The 23,583-nt window shown below is 41.2% G+C and overlaps 1 protein-coding gene across 5 annotated transcripts in view; it reads left to right on the top strand.

Annotated features, from left to right (window-relative positions):
- Positions 1-16,866, top strand: part of apaf1 (apoptotic peptidase activating factor 1) — a 39,523-nt gene extending 22,657 nt beyond the window's left edge. For all 5 annotated transcript variants that reach the window (XM_020599575.1, XM_020599572.1, XM_020599574.1 and 2 more), the window contains 3 exons: positions 2,449-2,574; positions 4,095-4,241; positions 16,695-16,866. In XM_020599575.1, coding sequence (XP_020455231.1) covers positions 2,449-2,574; positions 4,095-4,241; positions 16,695-16,841 — 420 coding nt within the window. In that variant the 3' untranslated portion in view covers positions 16,842-16,866. The remainder of the gene's footprint in view (positions 1-2,448; positions 2,575-4,094; positions 4,242-16,694) is intronic.
- The last annotated feature ends 6,717 nt before the right edge of the window (positions 16,867-23,583 follow it).

The following is a 23,583-nucleotide window of genomic DNA, read 5'->3' as shown; positions in this document are numbered from 1 at the left end:
TTTTACCAAAATCACTCTGCCTTTCATATTTGAAGACCACATAAAATGAAGAAAAAGACTGTCTGGGGAAAAAAAATTGAGGAAGATTAAACATATCTAGGTTCATTTGAAACATTACATATTAATCACTATTAAATGCTCACTGTAAACTTCTAAATTCAAAACATGTGAACAGGAAAATAACACTAATAGTTATTTTATCCAGAAGCTCCAAGAGTGCCATATGATTCCGTGTATCACTTGTTCTTTCGTTTTTCAATTGACCATCAAAAATATTGGGATATCAAAAAAGGCCAAATTTTTCATTATTTCAATTTTAGACTCGGATCAAAAATACGAAATGAAAAAACAGGCTGCCGGACCGAATTTGATTTGAATATTTAATTTGTTGGGTTTACTAGACCCGGTTTGATTGTCACTTGAAAAACAAAAGACTGATTGAAAAGACTCAGTGCATATTCAAAACTGCGGTTTTGTTCATCGCAAAAAAAAAAAATCAATTCACTGAGATTTTAGAATGTATTCACCTCAGACTAAACAAATGACTTGCCTGCACTAATGTGAAGGGTGATACTGAGATCTCGACTGCAGTAAATACTTCTTGCACAAGTATGTTGAGCCAAACAAGCTCAGCATTTTCTTTGCAAATGCTCGAATCTCTTGGAACCTGCCTTTATCCAGTCGGCGGTAAAAGTTGACAAGAGGGAGCCGTTGGTGCTGACTGCGACACTCGGCATCACACTGCAACTCAACGAGCTCCAGCATTTTAGAAATGGGCTGGAAAGGATCACACAAGGGTCACGTGGCGAAAGTGCGGCCACAGGTCTAACGCCATCTTCTGGCGAAATATAAAATGGCTTTTTTGTACGCGTGTATTTTATACTGTGGTCAACAGAGCTGGCGGGCCGCATATTATTGATTTTATGACAGAGGCTGCGGGCCAATGGAAATTTGAACATGGTAAATGGTAAAATGGACTGTATGGGCCGCAATTGGCCCGCGGGCCGGACTTTGGACATGCCTGTCTTAGAGATTAGCATGCAGCAGATGGCACTGGGCCTGGTGAGTTAGCTGCAGGTCGGCCTGTCCTCCTACATCCATGTCCAGTGATCATTTAATCTGAATGCAGCCCATGGACCAGCTAACCCACCAGCCTGGCAGGCGGGCTGGCCCGCAACCGACCTGTCTTTCGGTCTGGATGTCATTTTTGCCAGGTTGCCTTTTACTAACACTGTGCTTGACTTTGGCCTGACTTTGACTGACTCATTGGGCTGGAGATGAAGTTTTCCTCAATCAGCTCATAAATCATTGCTTTTCTTAGTCATCCACAAAGATGTGAAATGTACTGATGCTGTACAATCTTTGACACTGGCTTCTTCTCAGTGTTATTTATTTTCTTTGATCGTAAATGATTGTGGATTTGGGGTCAGATTTATATTTCTCCTTCTAATATTAAATCATGGATGACAGTTGTTGTTCCTGAGTATTCAGCATTAGAAACTATGCAAATCCACTCTTTTGGGCATTTGTTCTAGAGCCACTGCCACAGAGTTTCACAAGAGAATTTGGATTTAGTAAACAATTATTGTAGAAAACAGCTGCTGGGTTGCCAGACAACCTGGCTTGGGTCAGTGGGTGATAGTGAGAGAAAGAATGTGTGTTTTATGGATTTGGCAAAGAGAATAATTGAGGTGTGTGTGTGTTGTGGTGCTTTTAGCAGCCCCTCACATAGTCCTTGCTCTCCAGGTCGAGTAGGGGGTTTGGTAGCTCAAAACACACACACAAACATCAAAGTCCTTGTTCTCCCTCTTTCTAGAGGTCAAACCAAAAAGGTCATCCATGAGTGTTTGTTAAGCAACACAAAAAGAAGAACATTCTGTTCTGCTGCTTTCTTTTTTTTTACATCTCTCCCTCTGTACCCCCCTATTTTATTCTTTTTCTGCTGACCTTCAAATGAATGGGTTTTTGTGAGCAGACCGAGTTAGCCAGCTGCCAAGTGAAGTGTCTAATTATGAACCGTGTTGTTTTCTGCGTAGCACAGGATGCAACCGTGGTAAGGATGAAATGCAGAGCGAAAGACTAGGGAGGGAAGAGAGAGGGAAGGAGGCAGTATAAAGAGAACAATGGTTGAGAGACGGATGAGAAAGGGAAGTCAAAAAAGTGAGAGAACAACAAGAAACAGTAATTAACAGTTGCATCATTATGATGCAGAACTACTGTTACTTAACCACATTTAGCATGATTGTTGGTCCCTATAAAATCCATGATCAGATGATGACTGGACTGAGCAACAGAAATAAAAATGATTGTCCTATTATTATATTTATTATTGTTATTGTTAGTTGTTATTCCCAGGTAAACACTGTTGATTTTTATAGTTTAATTTGTTCCTCTGATGCACTCCTTTCTGCCTTTCACTCATTTTAATGCATTACTTTGTGCTCCTAGTTGTGGCAGTGTGAGTCCTGGCAGTGTGTCCACACACTCAGTGGTCATCAAGGCTGTGTCCGAAGCTGCCGGTTCTCCTGGGACAGCCTGCGCCTTGCAACTGGAGATGATAACGGCGAGATCCGGGTTTGTATTCAAAACATGCGCCCTTTTTGTTAGCATTTGCAGATCTTATTTTAGACTCAGACTTGTTTTGCTGTAGGAAAACAAGCTTAGCATAGCAGCTAAATGCAAAATGTTGAAACAGAGAGGGTGGAAAGTAGAAGGATTTTAGGGATTTATGAGGAAAATTAGTGGCTAAAAAGTATAGTGGCTACAGATGAGAGGTAAGGAAAGACTTCTCACTAAGCCTCCTGCCTCAGTATACTGTATATTATGTACTGTATTACTAGCATTAGAGGTAGTGACTGTGCCTTAAACCATAAAATTTTCCATGCAACTTACAAAAAGAAGTTACAGCAGTCAGTTTATTCCAGAGATCACCCCATAATTACGTTATCGCTCGTTTAGATAAAGTGCTCACTAATATATTATGATTGCTCGAGCATACTGAAGAGGATGGGATGAAGGGTAGGAGGCACAGCTTGTTCTCAGGAGGCGTGCAGGAGTAGGAGGGGGTGCAGGTTGTGCAACAAGTCAGGTTGAAGAGAACAGGAAGAGGTGGAGATGTCTGACAGTCGGAGGTGAAGGAGAGGATTCAGGCTGCCAGAGTGGATCCTCAAGTCTTTGAAATCAGCATCACTCATACATAAACCTGCATGCACACACACAAAGTAAATGAAAATTTGGATTGTGTGAGAAGTAGAGAGGAACAGGCAGTGACAAACAGCAGCGCATCAGTCAACAAAGAGTTAATGCCCTCTGGTGGCCTCTGAGCTGAACTGCTCCATTATCCAGAAATGGCCGAACCATTGGATCCAAATTAAACCGCACTGAAATTTCATCCCTGTTTCTATGGAAACAAATGTGAGTCATTCAGTATAAAAGCATGCCAAGTATTAAATATAGCTGTACGTGTGATGTGTCATTGTCAGATGAACATGGCATGTAAACAGCTGCAGGAGACATCATGTGCTGCACTAGTGATGATAGAATCACAGACCATCATTTTATTATATATATGGTGCATTATGGGTGACTTATTATCACTCTGTGTGTCTGTGCAAACTCTTTCATTTTCATCTTTGTTTTTCATTATATTGAACTTGAAGATTTGTTCTTCACCTTAGAAGGTTGACAAATAACTGCATTTGAGCCACTGATGAATTTCATAAACTGATGGCATTTGTAGAGCTGCCATGGAGACAGCTCAGTTGTTATCATGTGACCTCAGCGAGGTCAAACTGGATGCCAGACACCATCCTTGAACAGAGACAGCTGTTACAATCTCCCTTGATGTTCGTTTGTACGACCACCTATTATAACATGGTCAAAGCTCCATACTGGGTCATGTGATAACAGCTAAACCATCTCCATGACAACTCCATCTGCTGATACAGTCATCAAGATGTAAAGAATATATGTTTTGTTTTACCAGTATCTACATTTTGTGGGGATTGCAAACACAATCCAGTCAAATATATAAATGCCCTCACAGCTCACATCGTTGTTGTTTATCATGGTTGTGGTATGACTGTTTGTTGCAGCTCTGGAGTGTCAAGGACGGGTCTCTGCTGAAGATCTGTTCCCGGGAGGGTAAAGATGGCATGGACTCACTCCACGGAGGTTGGGTGACCGACCTTCACTTCTCCCCAGACAACTCCCTTCTTGTCTCGACTGGCGGCTACATCAAGGTATGACTGCACGCGCAGGTGGTTGGCCAGTGGCTCAGTGTGTGGGCTGTGAGGCATCACAGTGAGGTAAAAATGTATTGGTAGGCAGAAATTAAGATATTGTTCCAAGACACCCTTCATTGTCTGTCTGTCTATCTATCTGTTTATAAATCTGGTTATCTGAGAGGGTGAATTGTTGTTTGAGACACGTTTGACATGTCACAGTACAAAAAAATAGAAAAATGCCCCCAACATGACTAAATGTTACATTAAATGAGAGGACTGTTGCAGTGGTGCAGGCTTATATAAAAACACTCAGTGCCTTAGAGAATGATATGAGTACCTTCATGTGACATGACTGGAGTAGTCTTTGTGTCCGTGTGTGCTTCTCTCTTTCTCATTGCCATAAATTTTACAGGAGATGGGGTCACATAGCAGGCAGTCTCAGCAGGGATCTGATTGGCTGTTTGCAGGGCAATGATGTAATCCTTAAGGGAGAGCAGTTCTGATCGATAAGGCCTTTTATCTCTGGTTTCTCCTGATGCTGTGTGTGGGGCTGTGTGGTATGTGTGAATGTGTACCTACCTGTGTGGGTTGACAGAGATGTTACTTTTGAAGGCAGTGGACGGTATTGTGTAGCGTTTCTGGAGACAAGTGGCCAAAAAACACATCATAATCTTGTCTACAGCAGATTTCTCTTAACAGGATATTAAATTAGCCTGTAAATCAGCTCAAACATTATGAGAATCCCACACTTATTTTAGCTGCTACTATTTTTTCAGAATCTGAAGTTTTTTCAGAAAACTCAACTTTTTTTACGTCATGGTACATGCACTTTAATGGGCAGGGTAAAAGGCTAATTAAAAAAGAGATGATGTGCTAGAAAGATCATCAGACACAGCAGCATGACATCATATGTGAGAATAGACACTTGAGGTTTTGTATTCGGTTTTCTTTCTGTTTCAATCACTAAAGCAAACAAGTCAGTTATTGAGGATGTAGATAAGAGACCACATTTGGCTGAGCTCCACATTCTGCTTTAAGTTAGGACTGAGCAACATGGCAGAAAACTTTAGGGTGTTTATTATATCGTGATATAAATCAAGTTGATATTTTTTCTGAGCTCAAAGATCGCCTGAAGCTTAAATGAAAAGATATGGATTATAGTAAATATGTTTGATTTCTTGCTGGGAGTTAGATGGGAAGATCAATATCACCCTCATATCTGTACGCCAAACCTGAAACTCAGCAGGTGATTAACTTAGCATAAGCACTTGAAGCAGGGTCAGAAAGCCCGTCTGCCTCTGGCCAAAGTTTGAAAAAATCAAAGCGGCAGAATTTTGACAGTTTTTTTTATAATTACCATGTTGTATCTCCTTTGTTTAGTCTGTACAAAAAGAACTGTAAAAACATCAGACCCAGATTAATTATCCAAAAATGATTGAAAATAAAAGAATCTTGTCTGTAAAAACCCTGATCCTTAGCCAGCCCCAGCGATCCTGCTGTACGTGTTTCTTTTACAAAGTGGATGGTCTTTTCCTAAAAGGCTAATAAACAAAAAGAAAGAAAGAAAGAAATGTAGCCTGCACATTGATTGAATGCTCCAAAAATTATGTTTTTATTCAGGCCAAGCTATTCAAAGACATTTCAAAATTAAGTCTTAATCAGGTATTCACAGTTTATACTCTAACCATTTTACCCTGACACATGTATAGACTTATTTCAAACCGATGCACAAAGACAACAACAAAAAAAGGCTGTCATGTTACAAAAATTTCTCATAGTGCATTTTCTTGTGGTATACAGTATATCTTTACTGCAGTAACTACAACATACCTACAACTACCTTTCCACCTTCCATTTTACTGGTTTTTGTATATACAGTGCCTATAAAAAGTATTCACCTTGGATGTTTTACCCTAATAGTCATAAATATTCACTCCCTTCAAGTCAGTATTTAGTAGATCCACCTCTGGCTGCAATCACAGCACTGAGTGTGTGTGGATAGATCTCAATCAGGCTTGTACATCTGGACACTGCTCCATTCTTCTTTACAAAACTGCTCAAGCTCTGCCAGGTTGTGCATGGATCGGGTGTGAACAGCCCTTTTCAAGTCCAGCCACAAATTCTCTATTGGATTGAGGTCGGGGCTTTGACCCGGCCAGTCCAGAACACTCACCTTGTTCTCTTTAAACCATTTCTGTGTAGCTTTCGCTGTATGCTTCGGGTCCTTGTCGTGCTGGACAAACCCTGGTCACCAGGGTTGTATCTGAAGCTGCCAGTTTTCTTCAGTCGCAATTGCAAACAAAGAAACATCAGTCATATACAGTAGCTGACCTGGCAACACATGTGAGAAGTAATTTATTTATTTAAGAGTAATATATACCCTTTCCACTTTCTTTCTCTCCTTTTCATTGTGGAGGTGGTTGTGCTCATGCACCAGAAACTCCTTGCCATACTTCTGTTCCCAAACATCAATCTAGGCCTTCAGAGTCTTCTCCAGCTGGAACAAAACAGAAAACTCATTTCAGACTTTTGCTGTGTCAGTAGATTTAGCACTGACAGGGGACTGCCAGTATACAACACATAACAGTTCAATTTCTACACTGCCATTCCTCTGTTTGAATTGGCTTCACCACAATTAAATGTACAGGAACTAAACATTTCAATATTCCCACATGTTGGTCTAAACTGCACCTGCACTCTCTCTGCTGTTTCCACTTTGTTCATTTGTTTTATTGCCATTTAACCTGATTGTTTGTTCTTTTGCACTCCCACTAACAGCTTCGCTTACAAGCAGAAAACTGCTGAATTGCAGTCCTTCTTTGTATTTACTCAGTGTGACAAAGTGGGTGAGGACACTCAATTTGTCCCCAATTGTTTCATGTACATTTCTCAACTTCCTAACCATACTTGTTAAATGTTTGTTTAGCCAAATTCCACATTCAACTCATAACTTTGCGAACACATGCTATCTGTGGTTTGTGTTAAGAATTATGTTATGTAACAACTATCATTAATATCTTTGGTTAAAGTGAGACATACAAGTATTGTTTAACAGGAGATGATTGATTGATTTAGTTAAGAGTAGCAATCTTACGTGTGGCACCCAAGCTTCGAAACTTGTGTCAAGCAGAGGGGGCGTTCCCAAATGAAGCCTCTCTTGAAGTTTGTTGTGAATCTAACTGTCCCGTAACCAATGACAAACCAACTAGCTTTGCTGGAATCAGGTGAATAAGTTGTTTTACCTTTGAGTGGATTGAGGAAAGGCTTACTTGTCAGACAGCAACTTTTATAAAATGGAGCCACAGACAAAGAGAAGGACTTGTTTGTGAACATTTTGGGGCAACTATTATTTCTAAATAAAAAATCATTAACAAATACCCTCATTTACACAAGCACCTTTACTCCCCATACAATTATCTGTCTATCACAGGTATAGCTTAATTATAACATCACTGACAGCAACATTATTAGCCACTCTATATTCATAATAATTGTGTTTTGCAGCAAGGAATTTGTGATCTATCAGTCTCTGTTTGCTCTGCAAAATGTGTCCACTAGGTGTCAGTAATAATAATAATGAGCTCCTAAACACGGTTTCATGAGTTGAACCTTTTGGTGCAGCATCAACACCTGGACTATTGAGTTTTACAAGTTCATTTGTAGTCTTTTGGTTATACTCACCATGTAGCCAGAGGATAAAAGGAGAAGGCTCCCAACAACCTCTTAATTTTATACACTCTCTGACATCATCAATTATGTCATGGGGTTGAACCAAGTATCGAGGTCGGGATTATTAGTGTTAAGTCACTTTAGTGTGTTGATTAATAACTTGGAAATGGTATGATTTGAGAATTGTATGCAGGTCTTAAAAGCCTGTGAATCTGCTGAATGTTTATTGCTAAAAGTAACATTAATGAACTGGCTTGTGTGCTGATCTACCTGTAAGTGGTGCAGTCTGAGGAAAGGCTAACCCAGATGGTAGGGCTATTTAAGCAGTTGCTCAAGGGCAGCCAGGGAGGAAGGTCATCCAAGTATATCTGGAGATACTCCACATGCCAGCTACAAGTGCACAAGTAACCTTAAAGCTGAATGTAGCATTCACTCTGTATGGAATATTGAAAGAGGTTGTCTGTGACAAGGGACCACAGTTCAGTGGTAACGTGTTCAGAGACTTTGCCCGTGAGATGATCTTTAAACAGCCTCTAGCCCCCACGGCCTACAGGGCAACAGACATGCTGAGTGTACTGTACAAACGGATATTGAAAGAAAAAGAATAAACTGTTGGCCCTTATGATATACAGATCCACACAGCAGCATTAGTATCAGTTTGGCTGAGGGGCAAGTATCTGTGATACATTAAGAACAATTCATTTTTTCACAAGGTTTTGTTTTGTTTGTTTGTTTTTTTACATGTGCAAATTGCCACATAAACAACAACAGAACATGAACAGAACAGAACAGAACATACAGGTGCAAGAAAAAGTAATGGCACTATTTGCAATTTCCTGGTTCTCTGCATAAATTGGTCATGTAATGTGATGCAATCTTCACCCAAATTGCAAATATCAACAAACGCAATATTTCTAAGCTGGTAAAATTTGAAAAAGTACAACTTAGTAAATGCAATGTTTACTGTTCATACCTAAATAAAAATGTTTTCCAATTACTGTACCTTTGCTGTACTTTACCTATGACATCTGTGACATAAATGTGATCTGACTCTCATTTTTGTGACAGAGCTCCTGGCAAAGAATTGCTGGAAAAATAAATAAAACTAGACAGGAGGCATTTTTGTTATCATGATGTGGTTCGGTGTAGAGGTTTCAGCTGTCAGATCCTCTCTGATTGCAGAAGCCTTTCCACAGAGTGACTCAGTGTGTTGCTGCTAAATGATGTTGTTGCTGGATGGATAAGAGCAGGCAAAGAGAGAGAGAGGTTGGTGTCTCCCATGGATTTTACCAGTTACCAGCTGATGGGTTGATGTGATGCAACCTGAGGCTTGTTGCATGAGGAGTCCACATTGTTTCCCTCTGTCTGTCGGCCCCTTTGGTTCCCGGTGTGGAATGATGTTTTCTTGTTTATACCAATGGCTTTTTTTTCCCCCCATCTCTGTCAGTGCTCTGGCTTAATCATCTCTCAAGATGCTTTTTTCTTTTGTCTCTGCCTTTTTGTTCTCTCTGTCTGTTTTATCCCTCCCTTCCTGTCTGTATGGTTGGGTGAATGGTGTGGGTGTAATTAAAAACAGCAGGCTATTGTGTGGTGTATATGTGCCTGCCTGATCCCCTGTTGTGTGTAGTCACCTGTGTCGAGTATTTAATTAAACATCTTTTAGTAACAGTGTTTAAATTCACATAATGTAAGATTTTGAGTATGCGTGACTGCAAGCAGATAAGTGTGTCTATGTGTGTCATGGTGTGTTGAAGTGGTGCGGTCCAGCCCACTAAGAGAGGCTGTTATATCCTACACGAACTCCCATTAGTCCTTCTTCTTTCTGCTCCAGGTCATCCCAGGAAATGCTGTACCTGTCTCACACCTGGCTTTGACATTCACACACCATGCATGAGACACACACAAACCCACATACAAACTCCTCAACAGTGATCTGTCACTGTGCCATGATCCAAGAGGGAAGGAGCAGGTGTGAAAAGGCTCATCCTGACAACAAAAACACATACACGCCCAGAAGCCCCGAATAATTCACACAACGCTGTCAGGAACAAAACAAAAACCTTTCTATAAATACTGACACGAATCTTTCTAACTGTGCCTATTTTTATACAATCAACCATTTCTCAGATCCAAAAGTGTCTTCATTGACTGAACAGAGACACGGAGGCTTGTTATTTAGTCTTAATCAGTGTCTCTGAAGTTTGGTCTGTTTCACTAAGCCAGCTGTCAGAAGCCAGACTGAGGTGTCATCTCATCAGCAGGGATGGTAGAGCTGTTCTGTTCTGTTCATCCTCCTATGTCAGTTGGACTGAGCTCACTGATCCAACTGTTATACTGCTAGTGAATCTGAAAAAGTAATTAACAACATGAACAAATGAAAAGCTGTGTGGAGGATTTCTTTAACCATGTGAGGAGAATCTTTGCAAGAGAAATTAATAATAGTAAGACTACTAAAGACAGTAGGACTACTGATTAGGTTAGTTAAAACTGAGCACCAGATACAAACAGGCTCATAGAGCCACTAATGCCCCCCCAAAGTTGTTCAACCCAATAAAGAATATAGGTGCTTTTATTCCAGACTCTTGTGTATTTAGTCACACTAACATCTTCACATGGAGACGTTTGTTGCACATACACACTTCTAACCTGTGTGACGGTTCTCCCCTGCCACCAGCGCTGTCAGACATCACTCATCAGCCGAGCCATGACGGAAAAAGAGAGAAACATGATTTTCACCTTATCTCACCTTCTTGCACTCCCCTTGAAGTTGTTGCTTTCAGTTTTTTTTCTGCCTCAAGACCTGGTCTTCCTGTGTTCTCCAGTGTTATCACTCTGCTTCACACTATTTATTTCTCTTTCTGACTTTGTTTTTCTTGGTCTGTCCACTTTGGTGATCCTATGTTTTAAAGCCACCCTCCATCACTGGAAACTAACACTTGTTCGATTTTAAATTCATACTGTCAGGTTGTTTTTTGTTTTTTTTAATCTGAACTTACTTTTTCCAGTAGGTCAGACTAAAGGTCTCTCAGATCACTAGAGATTACTTTCCTCTATCAGGCCTCAGTGCCCCTCCCTCTTGCTCATCCTGAGGTGCCAGCTTTAAGTGTATTTTAATGTGGCCTTGGCAGCCAATGAACTGTGACAGCTGATCATCACCTTAAGCAAGTGACACAGGGGGAGGTAGGGCACTGATGAAATGAAGGAGACAAGGTTGCGCTGCCCTTCATTCGAGAGGCTTTTGATGGACTGAGAATCTGTGAAAGATTAAAAAACAGTTGCAATGATCAGTCAGGAGCTGAAGGAATAGCTGAGTAAATACAGTCACTTCTCTGAGGGATGTCAAGCCTCTTGTGGAGTGAGATTGACTAAGTCGTAAGTAAATGTGTCTCCATTTTCGCTCTTTGCCAGATCTGTGTGCTGTCTCTCAAGGCTACACATCAGTCAGTCCATTCTTCTTTCTTAAGCTAGAGTTATGTTGCCTCTAGGTGCTTCTCTCTGAGGTCTGAAGTCATAAATATGGCTTGTTGCATACTCTGGTTCTTGCTGTTGGAAGTGATGACAAAGCAGGCTGTGAGTGGAAAGATATTTTGTATTTTGGAAGCAAGATCTCACAGAATTAGTTTTTCATTTAGTCTCAGAACAAAGAACACAAGTACTGTAGTTTGTGTTTAATTAACTGCTTATTTTAAGTGTGACAGTTTGAGGGGAAAAAAGCTGAAATTAGAAATGCAGAACAAAATGAATGACAAGCAAAACAACAACACCTAGTGAAATTAAAAAATGTGTAGTGTCTTGCCTTCTGTTTTTCACATGGATTGACTCCAGATTTACCTTTTGCATTTGGGTAGGCACATGATCATCTTGGTTATTAATGCTATAATGTGTTGGTTAACAGGCTAGTTGCACACCTCAGCTGTTTCTTTGATTTCCCCGTACCCCCACCTCCTTCAAAACTGGTCCAAAGATTGAAATAACACATCACAACTGCTGTCTGTCTTCTGAGAGGACATGTATATAAATGGGCCACTGTGCTGGTCCAGGCAGCATTTGCTGTTTTAATTTCATTCATCATTTTTCTTCATGCTGTTTCAGAAGTGAGCACCCTGCAGTGCTGCTCAAGGGTAACAGCAGACCTGCCTCTAAAAATACCTACAGACACTCATAAGATACAAAACAGTTCCTGAAATTGCAGCTTTTTCTTACAGTCTGTCATTGTGTTTTCATGGTTTTCTCTTTATATATTCCAGGGACTATAAAAAAAATTCTCAGGCTAGATGTTGGCTCATTCTTCATGTGGTCAGGATGCATCCACAATAGATAGCGTTTTCCAGACGTCCTTGACTTCCTGCTTTGGCGTTTGCATTCTCCTTCTCACGTACAGTATGTGAAGCACTTTGAAAGAGTTGAGCTTGGAATGAATATGGCCTGGTTTCTGTGCTCGTGTCGCCAGGCTTGTGCTATAAACACATGCTGGTGAAATATTTATCTGTCTCTGGGAGCCGTTTGTTTCCCCTGCATTGCTCATTAAGCCAGGGTTAATTGTCTGTCTGGAGGAGAAGGGCCTTGGTGTGTGCGAATCACACCAAGACAAAATGAGGCACAGTGGAGAGTGAGGTCAGTGATGAAGGATGAGGTGGAGGGAGACGGTGCTGGGGGATGTCTGGGAACATGGATACACCACTGGCTGACTTTCTCACTCGAGCTTGTTCATTGTCTTGTCTTTTCTTCTTTCTTTTACATTTTTCGTCATAAACTAGTTCTGTTCTCTGGTGCGTTTGTGTGAAGTGGAGCCATTAACTACTGTTGCCATAAAATAGTGTTTGTGACCTGTGGATAGAGCCAGACCTGTTTCTTCCCTCTTACCAGTCTTTCCACTAAGCTGCTGGTTGCAGCTACATTTTCACTTTCAGTTTTCCTGCTCCTTACAAGCTGTACTCATTTCCCTTTCCATGCTTTAGTTTTTTTCCTAGTCACATCTGTGATGAACAAAGAGTTGCTGGTGGCGGTAATATAGGAATGTTGGAGAGAAAAAGTGAAAAAAGAGGTGTGAAGGAGAGATGTGCAGAGAATTGTCTGAGCATTAATATTTCAGTGGACGGAACCTTGGATGAATAATTCAACTTCAGTGTCACAGTTTCCCTCTGCGCAAGTCTCTTTGCCTGGTCACACACACACACACACACACACACAAAATCCCTCGCTTTTCTTTCTGAAATGGAGGTGGCCTTACAAAATCGCCTGAATCTACTCCAGCTGGTATCCCCTCTTTCTTTAATCTCCCTGCTGCCCTGCCTTCATCCATTGTGTGCATCCTGCTGGCTGTTGAGCTTTCATGATTTCTATAAAGCGTAGAAACTGTACCTTTCCCCCTGGACTTTGTGTCTGAGCTATTTTTGTTCAAGGAAGATGAATTACTTACCTCCACTCCTTCTGAAAGACGTAACTGTGTGCACATGGACAGGTATTTCTGTTATGTAAGTGATGCTGACTTTCCCTCAGGTAGCCCAAATAACCTATTTAGCCTCACCATGGCTAACAGTGAGGGCCCATCTGAGCAGATCTGTTGCTTCTCTGCTGTTAGCTGAAATGAATCGGGGTTACTTGCTCACACAGTGGCAATTCCAGCCTCCCCAGATGTGATTTAGACCCATGTGTATTTGAGCGTGACACTGAGGGGAGCCTATCTCAACATGCAGAATAGTATGGCTTTATAGATAAGGGTTCAGTGACCCTTGTTGTTTATCATCACATTGCCATTGGATCTAGATGTGTGTATACTCAACACCCCCTATTTCTGCTCTGTTTTTTACTCATGTCATAAAACACAGTGAATGAATTACAGTCCACAGTGTAGTTGTTTCAAAGCTTTTTGAACTCCCTTGACAAGACTGGGCGATATTACAACATCGATAAATAACTCAACATCGCAATAGCAAACTCGGGTATAAAAATAAAGTGAAGCTGCTGTGCTGGATGTTTTGAAAGATGGTCTCACAAATACACAAAGTAAACACACCTGGAGGTGTTTTCCTTTCAACAGCAACTCACAAAAGCACATATTGTGCGTTTTCATTCAGCACCTACAGTACGTGCATCATTAGCTCCCCCCATAAATCAATGGACACACAGTGATGGTGTTATTAGCACATCAGCCATCTGCTCTGATATGTGCACTCGGTGACACGCACAAAACACTGCTGGACATTCTCGTAACAGACACAAACCTTATTAGCACATCAGCCATCTGCTCTGAGGATATGTGCACTCGGTGACACACACAAAACACCGCTGTACATTCTCGTAACAGACACAAACTCTTATGGAAACCAGCTTATCTTGTGTGCCACTAGTGATAAATGTGTTCTTCTGTTTATATCATCTTTTGTTCCTTTGTTTGTTGCACCTTTCTACAATTGTGTCTTCTTTGACATTCCTTGCATGTATCTTTTTTTTTGTTTTCATTTTGAAACTAAAGAAAGTTTAGTCTGCATTTCTCTGAGTTCTTATTTTTGTCCCTCTCTCATGCAAATCTATGAATATGCATGCCATCCAGTCACGATCCTCTGCTATAAATGTTTCAACATTTTCTAGATTTTTTCCCCCTTTAATAATAAATCTAGTCTCACTTTGATACTAACATCATTCTCACACTTTCTGTCCATGCATCTCCCTCCACCCCACCACAGAGACAGTGGACTCTTCTAAACATTTATTCTGAACAACTCTTTTCTCCGTACATCATATCTCAGTGCGAGTCCTTCGTTGATCTCCATTTGGAGTTATGGAGTGCTTTTCCCTCTTATTTTCTGTTTCGTCTTGGAGTTTCATCATCCATCTGCTGCTCTTGTTTATTGTCGGATTCAGTCTCGTCGTTCTCTGGCTCTGCTTGTTCTCTCCCTCATCTGTTTGGCTGTTTATTTCTGTATTTATGCCTGTGTGTGTGTGTGTGTGTGTGTAAGCATCTGAGTATTATTTCTTTGTTTGAGCTATCAGCGCTCTGGCACCTGGCAGCCATCTTTCCTTCTATTCAGATGCAATTATACTTCAACCAAGTGCCTCATTCCCTGCTTCGATAACCGCACAGTGTATCTTTGATTTATCTCTCCACTTCCGTATTGATCCCACCTTTATGTTGTCTATCGTTCTTCATCCAGCCCTACGTCTCTCGCTTCATCTCTGGACAAAACAATCCAGGCTCTTTTCATAACGAATAATCTGTTCACAAAAGAATATATGTTGCTGTTCTGTTCAATCAGTGTTTAAAAGTGGAACCGATGTCATGCGTGTATTGTGTGACTGGGTCGGATTCATAAGACCCTTTGGTGTGTTTACCCTTCTGAGACAAGCAAGTATGTGTGTCTCATGATGGTTGCAGAGGAGAAAGTTTACACTTACATGGTAGTACGTCAGCTGTATGTAGCATGATAATCTGGGGAAAATGAAGAAAACCTAAGACATTTTGTTTCGGTGTCATATCAAGAATATGCAAATCGGCTCCTAATGTTGTTGAAGGGTTTGTGTGATTAATGGACTGTTTGTGTGCATGGGAAGTGTGATTATGTGTGTTTGGATTGTGCTATAAGCTGGAGGCCTGTTGCTGTCACCATTGTGGGTCTGCATGTCTGTTGAGAGAGAAGTTAGCCTGCTATCCTTCCCAAACACACACACACACACACACACACACACACACACACACACACACCCTCGCAGGTAAAGCTTTATAACTGAAACATACTACACTACTCAAGCTTCAGTTTGACTCATGCCAACGTTTATTTAGATGGAAGAGAAACCATTTCTTGTTTTGATGTGAAGTTATCATGGTTATTGATAGTTATTGGAAGACGAATGTGCACACACACGCAAATACGTGCACAAATCACTCATGCCTATAAACGATTGTGATTCATTGACTGAGCTTCAGTGAAAAATGTCAACTTTAAACTGAGATTAAATGAAATCGCATAGAAAAGCTGCTGTGGCGAGTGTGTGTGTGTGTGTGTGTGTGTGTGTGTGTAGTAGTGTGTACTAGTAATATTATACTATTAAATTCATCCTGGTCTTCTTGTCTTGCAATGTAAAGCTCTCAGTCTGTCTCTCTCCTCTGTTATTGTCTCAGGGTCTAGTGCACACAACTCAGTTTGAAATCTGAGACACCCTCCAATTGGCATGAAATTCACACTCGTACCTCCAGGGGTGGGTTCTCTAGGTCATGTTTTGTGACCTGATTTGAAGCAGATGCAATGACAGTTTAAAAATACAGTGAGTAAAATATGAGAGTGCAGCGGGAAACAAGGGGTAAGCAATCACACATACACAATAACTTCTTGCTTGTTTTTGTAGAAAACGAGCAAGAGAGAACCTGTTTTGTGATCTTTAGAGGCTTTGGACAGAGCCGGGTTAGCTGTGTTCCCTGCTTCCTGTCTTTTTGCCAAGCCAGCTGGCTGCTGGTTCCAGCTACATGTTTATCACAAGGACGTGAGAGTGATCTCCGTCTTCTCACGTAACTCTTGGCAAGAAAACCAATAAGCATATTTCTCACAAGGTCAAACTGCTCCTCATAGTCTGTGAAAGTGGCAGATTCTTAATTTTGGTAGAGCCGATACATTAACACATCATATAAAAAGTTTCAGTGTTTCAGGTTTGCACAGTTGGTCTCTTTCTCTACTGACAAGATCACAGAGTTGTACACAGTTTATTCTTCGGATTGGCATTATTTACCCTGCTCAGATACAATGGTGTAAGGTTTCTTAAGAGTTTAATTCCTTCCAACTGTCTCTATCTGTGTCTCATATTCAGTGGTGGGATGTGGAGAAAGGAGAGGCCCTGCAGACCTTCTATCCAAAGGGGAGCACTTTGAAAAGGATCCATGTGTCATCCAGCTTCTCCACCTTCGTCACCATTGACAGCATTGGCATTCTTTACGTCCTCCAGAGGGTGGTGTGATGACAGTGGTGCCAGCACAAAAGATTTAAAAAAAAAAAAAGGCACTACAAACACATACAAACAAAAGACCACAGTCCAGCAAACATATTCTTCTCACAAAAACTAGTGTTGCAACCTGTCTATTGAACACATTTGATTGCATTAAGGACCCTTGTAGGTTTAACTGTAAGATGTGTCATCCCAGAACCACACACATATGCCCTTCTTGGGTAAAGTTTACATTTCCACCGTGCTCTTTCTGCATTAAGGCTGGCAATAACAGAGCATTACATACATACTCTTTCAGTTCTGTGGGGTCAGCTGACTCTGCTCACTTGGCTTCACCAGGATACACCAGCTTTAAATGAAAACTGCTCCAGCAATGATCAGCTGCTGCAAGTGTAGATGCGCCACGAAAGCTGAGTCTAAAGATTCCTGCTTGCTCCAGTCTCTCTGTTTTACAAATGAAGACATTAGATGTAACTACCATGTTTCTGTACATGAAACGGAGACAAACATTTTGTAAAAAGAAGCAAAGGTGCTTCAAAAAGCCACAACATTGAAAACAAAGAGGCAGTGATCTTGATGTCTTCTAAATCATTAATAAAGACATAAATATCAACAGGCAAATGTGAATAATAAATGTTAATCCATATTCCATTAAGGCTGAATATGATGTGAGAGGTGTTTTACTTCACTCTATTGTATATAATAATCTACCATGCATGTCCACCGATCCTTTAATACAGATTAAGTCCATTTGACTCATCTGTGCTGTGATTTAACTTAAATTTTTTTTTATGTTTTTTGTTTGATATGTTTGTCTTTAATATAAACAGGTTTCTGAATATATCCAGTTATTTAGACACTGCAGCCTTAGTCTGAATGGGAACCCTGTACAGGTCGTACCGGAAGGTGTGTATGTTTTGTGTAAATGGGTTCCAGTCCACCAGCATAGATAGAACATCTGGTGCACTTTGATAAACATTAAGAGTTGATGGAAAATTTTAATGATTAAACATTTAGAATTGAATCCAAAATCTTTTGAAAGCCTGTGATTCTGTTTGTGCATCATCTGAACTATTTGTACTTTTGAACTTAGATGAAATGTTTTCTGTAAAGAAATTTCCACTTGACTTTTTGTGATTTATTAACTGCCTATATTAAAAAAAAAAAATGCTGTACTGGTGCTTTTACGTAACCTTACAACCTACTTTTTTTTTTACACACATTTTTATCTGCATGTTGTCTTACTACTGAGCCTTCTCCTGTCTGAGTACTTTGAAACAGGAGTTCCAATCTTTCACGAAGCTCAATTAAATCAACAGATTTCCTTCCCGTGTGGAGGGCTCTGTCAGACATGATGTTTCTCAGGATGTATTGATACTGTTATGCAGTGTGGTGCAATGTGAGTTTAATTTTATAGATTAAATTACATACACTATCATGTCGTTGTGCATCTATCTTGATTTGATTGCCTTCTGAAGTTTGAATGATTTATTTTTCATTTTGGTGATGCTGTCTATAATGACAATGGAATTATCCATCAGTCCTGCATTTGCAGATGTCCTCCTTCCTCATCCCCCTCCAGTGCTTTAGCTGCTTCTTGACATTGGTTTTATATCTCCAGATCTCAGTCCTACCCATCCTGTCCTGTGTCACCTTCAGTTCTCACTCCAAATGTCACCATTTGGGTGGGAAAATACAGTAATTCACTCATAGAATAAAGTGAGTGAAAGTTGTTCCTGATGTTAGGACAAGAGAGCAGAGCTTATTAACCTGCTGAATTAAAAATAGATCCTTATCTGTTTGCACTTTGGTGTAAAAATATCTTCATTACAGGCTGAAAATAAGATGTCATGATAGTTTATCGCATAAAAGAACATTGAACCTTGTCTGTAACAGGGTTATGGTCTGCAATCAGACAATTACATTTGAGGATGTAGCACTTTGATTCCACACAGGTGAATATTTTACAGGGTGGTTTTTTAGACTCGGTATATTACATTTCAGTTACTTTATCCCTGCTCAACAAAATAAAAACTATTTTCCACCAGAAATTTATTCCTGTCGGTGTGCAGAGTGACAGGAAAGCGAAAAGTATATACATTTAAAATTTGAGCCCTGGTGTTGGTGTTTTATGCATAGATCCGTGGTTTTAGTGACCGCCACATCCTCGTGCTTTTCCTCTCCTCGCCACACGGTGGCACTGGTGTACAAAGATGGTTTAATTTGCACCGCACCTGTTCCAGTTAATTGTAATTGCGGGCTCAGTAACCTAACTTGCTACAAACAGGTAACATAAAATCTCGCTTTTTGAAAAATGCACCAAGCAAATGAAGAAAGCAATTACTGCAGCAGCCAAAATGCTGAGATAGATGATGAAATTAAGAAGATTTTGAAGACAAATAGGACGAAAACAAGGAGGTGCTTGGTAGAAAGTTGGCTATTCTTAAGCTAGTAGCATTGATGCTAACCGTAGTAAAGTGACCACGCCCCTAAAGAAGAAATTATTTGACCCATGCACATGCGAGTGCTCCCCTGACAAATTGGGATGCGTGGCCTCAAAAATGAACTTTTATATCACAAAGCACTTAGTATGCACCGTGGACTTTGTACTATGGAGTAATGTTATGGTTCTGCACAGACGAAGGCCACACGTGGTTCAAGGTAAGGCAACTTGCTAACAGTTATGTTACCAAATAAGGGCAGAAACACACCAAGATGACGTGAAAGACTTTGCAGTGACGACGGCCGACCTCTGTCGTTTCAGTGTGGCTTCTGAATTTTCTACCAGGGATCATTAAAATCTTGATGATTATACTGTATTTTGCTTTATCAATCTAGTAACTATTTACTAAAGTTATTGTTGCAGCAGGTTAACACACTGAGTCCAGTCAAGATGCTAAAAACAGGTAACATAAAATCTCGCTTTTTGAAAAATGCACCAAGCAAATGAAGAAAGCAATTACTGCAGCAGCCAAAATGCTGAGATAGATGATGAAATTAAGAAGATTTTGAAGACAAATAGGACGACAAACAGACAAAAAAGAACTCTACACCGGAAACCGGAGGTGTGTCCCAGCACTTTTACTGCACCTCCGGATATTGCATTGAGAGGCGTTCAGGAGCGGCCAGTATCTTATCGCATTTGACTTTGAACTTGCACAAAAAATATAATAAAAGAAAATAAACATTGTGGGGTGTCTTAACATATGCACACCAATAACCCAATTGTTTTTTTGAACCAGGTCCCCTGCAAATAAACAATATTAACTGGTTACCTCTGAACAACAACCTGGCAAAGACTTAGTCTCCCACACTCTCCCCCACTTAACAGATGTTGTCGCGACATTTCAATGTACCACCTAAACCACAATTTAAGGACAAAACGGAATGGAATGGACTGTATAAGCAGGTTACAACCTTATAAGCAAGTTACAACCTTATAAGCAAGTTACCCAAACTACCGTGCACTGTAATTGAGTGACTGATGGCAAAGACCCAGTCTCCCACACTCTCCCCCACTTAACAGATGTCGTCCCGACATTTCCATGTACCCCCTAAACCACAATTTAAGGACAAAATGGAATGGAATGGACTGTATACACAGGGTTACAACCTTATAAGGAAGTTACCCAAACTACCGTGCACTGTAATTGAGTATCTGACAGACAGTTTACCGTTTACCAGTCCAATGCATGTAATCAACCAAACCGATTTAACTTTTGTACCCGGGTGTTTCTCTTTTCCCATAACCAAACACATAAGCAATACCCCCACACCACATAGACCCAGAGGCGGCCCTCAATACATGTCACCTGAATTATCCCAAGGCACATTTGTTACAATCTGTAGGAGGGGGGGTATGTTGTCCACATTTAATTACAATTTACCAGGGCCACCAGTAACCACTAATACTTAGACATTTTGTAGCAACCGTTCTCCCTGTGAAACTAGGTTGACCCAGTGCATCAAAAGTCAAAGTTTGTGGTTTCCACCTTTGCCTTTTTGGGTATGACCTCATGTGCTCTGTTCCCTCAGCAGATTCCAAATCAGAGGCATTTTTCTCGTCCACTGCATTCTCAGTGTCCACATCCTCCACACCATCATGAACTTGGATGGGCTTCTCCTGCGCATCCACGGTCACTTGGAAAGGCTCATATTGCACTGAGAGTTCCCTGTCCACCTGTGGGACAAACTAGGCTGCAGTAGGGTCCAGTGCAGGTGTGGAGTTAGGCTCAGAGGTGGGCCAAGTGAAAACAACATCTGACAAATACTCATCTGACTCCTCCTCATTATCCTCTTTCTGTTCCTGTGTCACCTGTGTCTTGTACAGTTTGTCCATTTGCTTTTCTGCCGTTTTTGTCCCGGTCTTATCTTCATCTGGTGTAAGTGGAAGGAAGTCACAGGGCAGTAACATGTTTCTATGCAAAACTCTTGTCCTGCCTTTACCTCTTTCTGGCTCCAATTCAAACACAGGACTGTCCCCACTCTTTTGACTTTTGATTACATAGATGTTATCTTCCCAATAGGAATTAATCTTGCCTGGCCCTCCCCTCTCAGAAACATTCCTCACTAGCACCCGACTCCCTAACTGCAGTGGTGGGCCGTGAACTCATTTGTCATACTGTGTCTTGCCTCAGTCAGTGGATTTGCCTGCATTTCTGGTGGCAATGCTATAGGCTTAAGCCATCCTTCATCTCCCCCTCTCCACATAGTCCTGGTATGGGCCGGGGTTCTCCTGTTCAATGCCAAACAGAAGATCCACGGGCAGTCTTGGTGATCTACCAAACGGTAAGAAAAAAGGAGAGTAGCCCATAGCCTCATTAACAGTACAGTTGTTAAGCATGAATGACTTTGGGAAGGTGTTTTTTCCAGTCCGTTTTCTGTTCTTCTGTTAGTGTCCTTAGCATCGAGAGAAGGGTCCTGTTAAACCTTTCGGTCTGCCCATTCCTTTGGAGGTGATAGGGACTGGTGTGCGACCCTCTAATGCCAGACCGCTCCTCCAGGGTGATGTAACAGTCTATTTTCAAACTCTCTCCCTAGATCATGGTGTAGCTTTTCAGGAAAGCCAAATCTAAGGCAAAAGTCATTAAACAACCTGTCTGCGACGGTCTTTGCTGATTTGTTGGTTATCGCATATGCCTGAGCAAATCGGGTGTAATGGTTGATGACCACAAGAATGTACTCACAACCACCTTTGCATTGCTCTAAGTGTAAAAAGTCTAATGACACCATTTGAAAGGGGTGAGTGGTTTCAATTCCCTGCATAAGACCACGTGCTTGCCTGTTTGGTTTTCTTTTTTTTTTAAAACAGTCAGACGTTCCCTTGACATTTTTGGCCAATACAAACGATCTCTGATGAGGTGTCCTTCCAGAGCCCAAGTGACCCATTTGTTTGTGCAGTTCATTTAAGACAAGAGGGTGGTAAACTGCAGGAAGAACCAGCTGATTTTTGTGCTGGGTTTTTCTGAACATGGTCCCATCCTTCCTAATCTTTAGCTTACTCCACTCTCTGGTCAACGCCTTGAACTCTGACGTCTCATTTTGAAATTTACGATCTACAGGTTTCCTGTTTTGTTTTACGTACCCGTACATTTTGCCTATCACAGGATCTTGTTGCTGGGCCTTACAAATCTCCTCCCTGGGTAATGGCTGAATAGTGCCCCAGAGTGTCTCTGTCTTTGCCTGCTGCTCAAGAGGGTCAAATGAAACAGCACTGAACATAGGAGCTTGCTCTGCTTGCTGCACTAGGATGCCCTGCTGTGTAGCCGCTACCGCATCCTGACTGACAAGTTGCGTACAGTGACTCATATAGTCCTCAAAGGGAATGGGCATCCTGGATAACCCATCTGCATCTGCATTTGTTTTACCTGGTCTGCATTTGATAGTGAAACGAAAATCTGCTAATTCTGCTACCCAGCGTTGACTCGATGCATTTAACTTGGCAGTAGTTAGCGCATAAGTGAGCGGGTTATTATCCGTATAAACCACAAACGATGGTGCATGGAACAAATAGTCTCTGAAGCACTCACAAATAGCCCACTTCAATGCTAAGAACTCTAACTTGCCCGCGTGCATGTGGTAGTTTTTCTCTGATGCCGTCAAAGTCCTTGACCCATAAGCTATGACCCTTAATTTGCCATTACTACGCTGGTAGAGCACAGCTCCTAATCCTGCCTGAGAAGCATCTGTATGCAGTACAAATGGTTGGTTCAGATCTGGGTACCCTAGGATAGGCGGACTAGACAGTTTATCTATCAGGCCACATAGAGTTTGGTGGTGGATGTCAGTCCATTTGACAGGGGTGGACGAGGGCATTTGTCCTCAAGTTTGTTTATTTCTCCTTTTCTTGGTCCTTTTCTCAGTCTTTGTCTCTTGTTGGTTTTGGGTCAATGGGGCTGCCAGCAGTTCATACAAGGGCTTAGCTAAACTTGAAAAGTCTTGTATTTAGGACCTATAATAAGTCAGGAGACCTTAGACTCTGTGTAGACTATCGGGAACTTAATCGCAAATCAGTGCTGGACAGACATCCTATTCCTAGGATACAAGACATGCTTGATAGCCTTACTGGGAGTTCTTGATTTACAGTACTGGACCAGGGAAAGGCTTATCATCAGGGATTTATAGATGAAAAAAGTCAGCCACTCACAGCCTTCATTACGCCGTGGGGTTTGTACCAGTGGATCAGGATCCCATTTGGTCTGAGTTCTGCCCCATCAGAATTTCAGAGGAGCATGGAGGAGTGTCTGTGGCGCTT

This window comes from Monopterus albus, unplaced genomic scaffold (genome assembly GCF_001952655.1).
Source record: "Monopterus albus unplaced genomic scaffold, M_albus_1.0 scaffold41.1, whole genome shotgun sequence".
Taxonomy (NCBI): Eukaryota; Metazoa; Chordata; class Actinopteri; order Synbranchiformes; family Synbranchidae; genus Monopterus; species Monopterus albus.
Note: the sequence above shows the minus strand (reverse complement) of the source record. Positions and strands in the feature narration are given on the sequence as shown.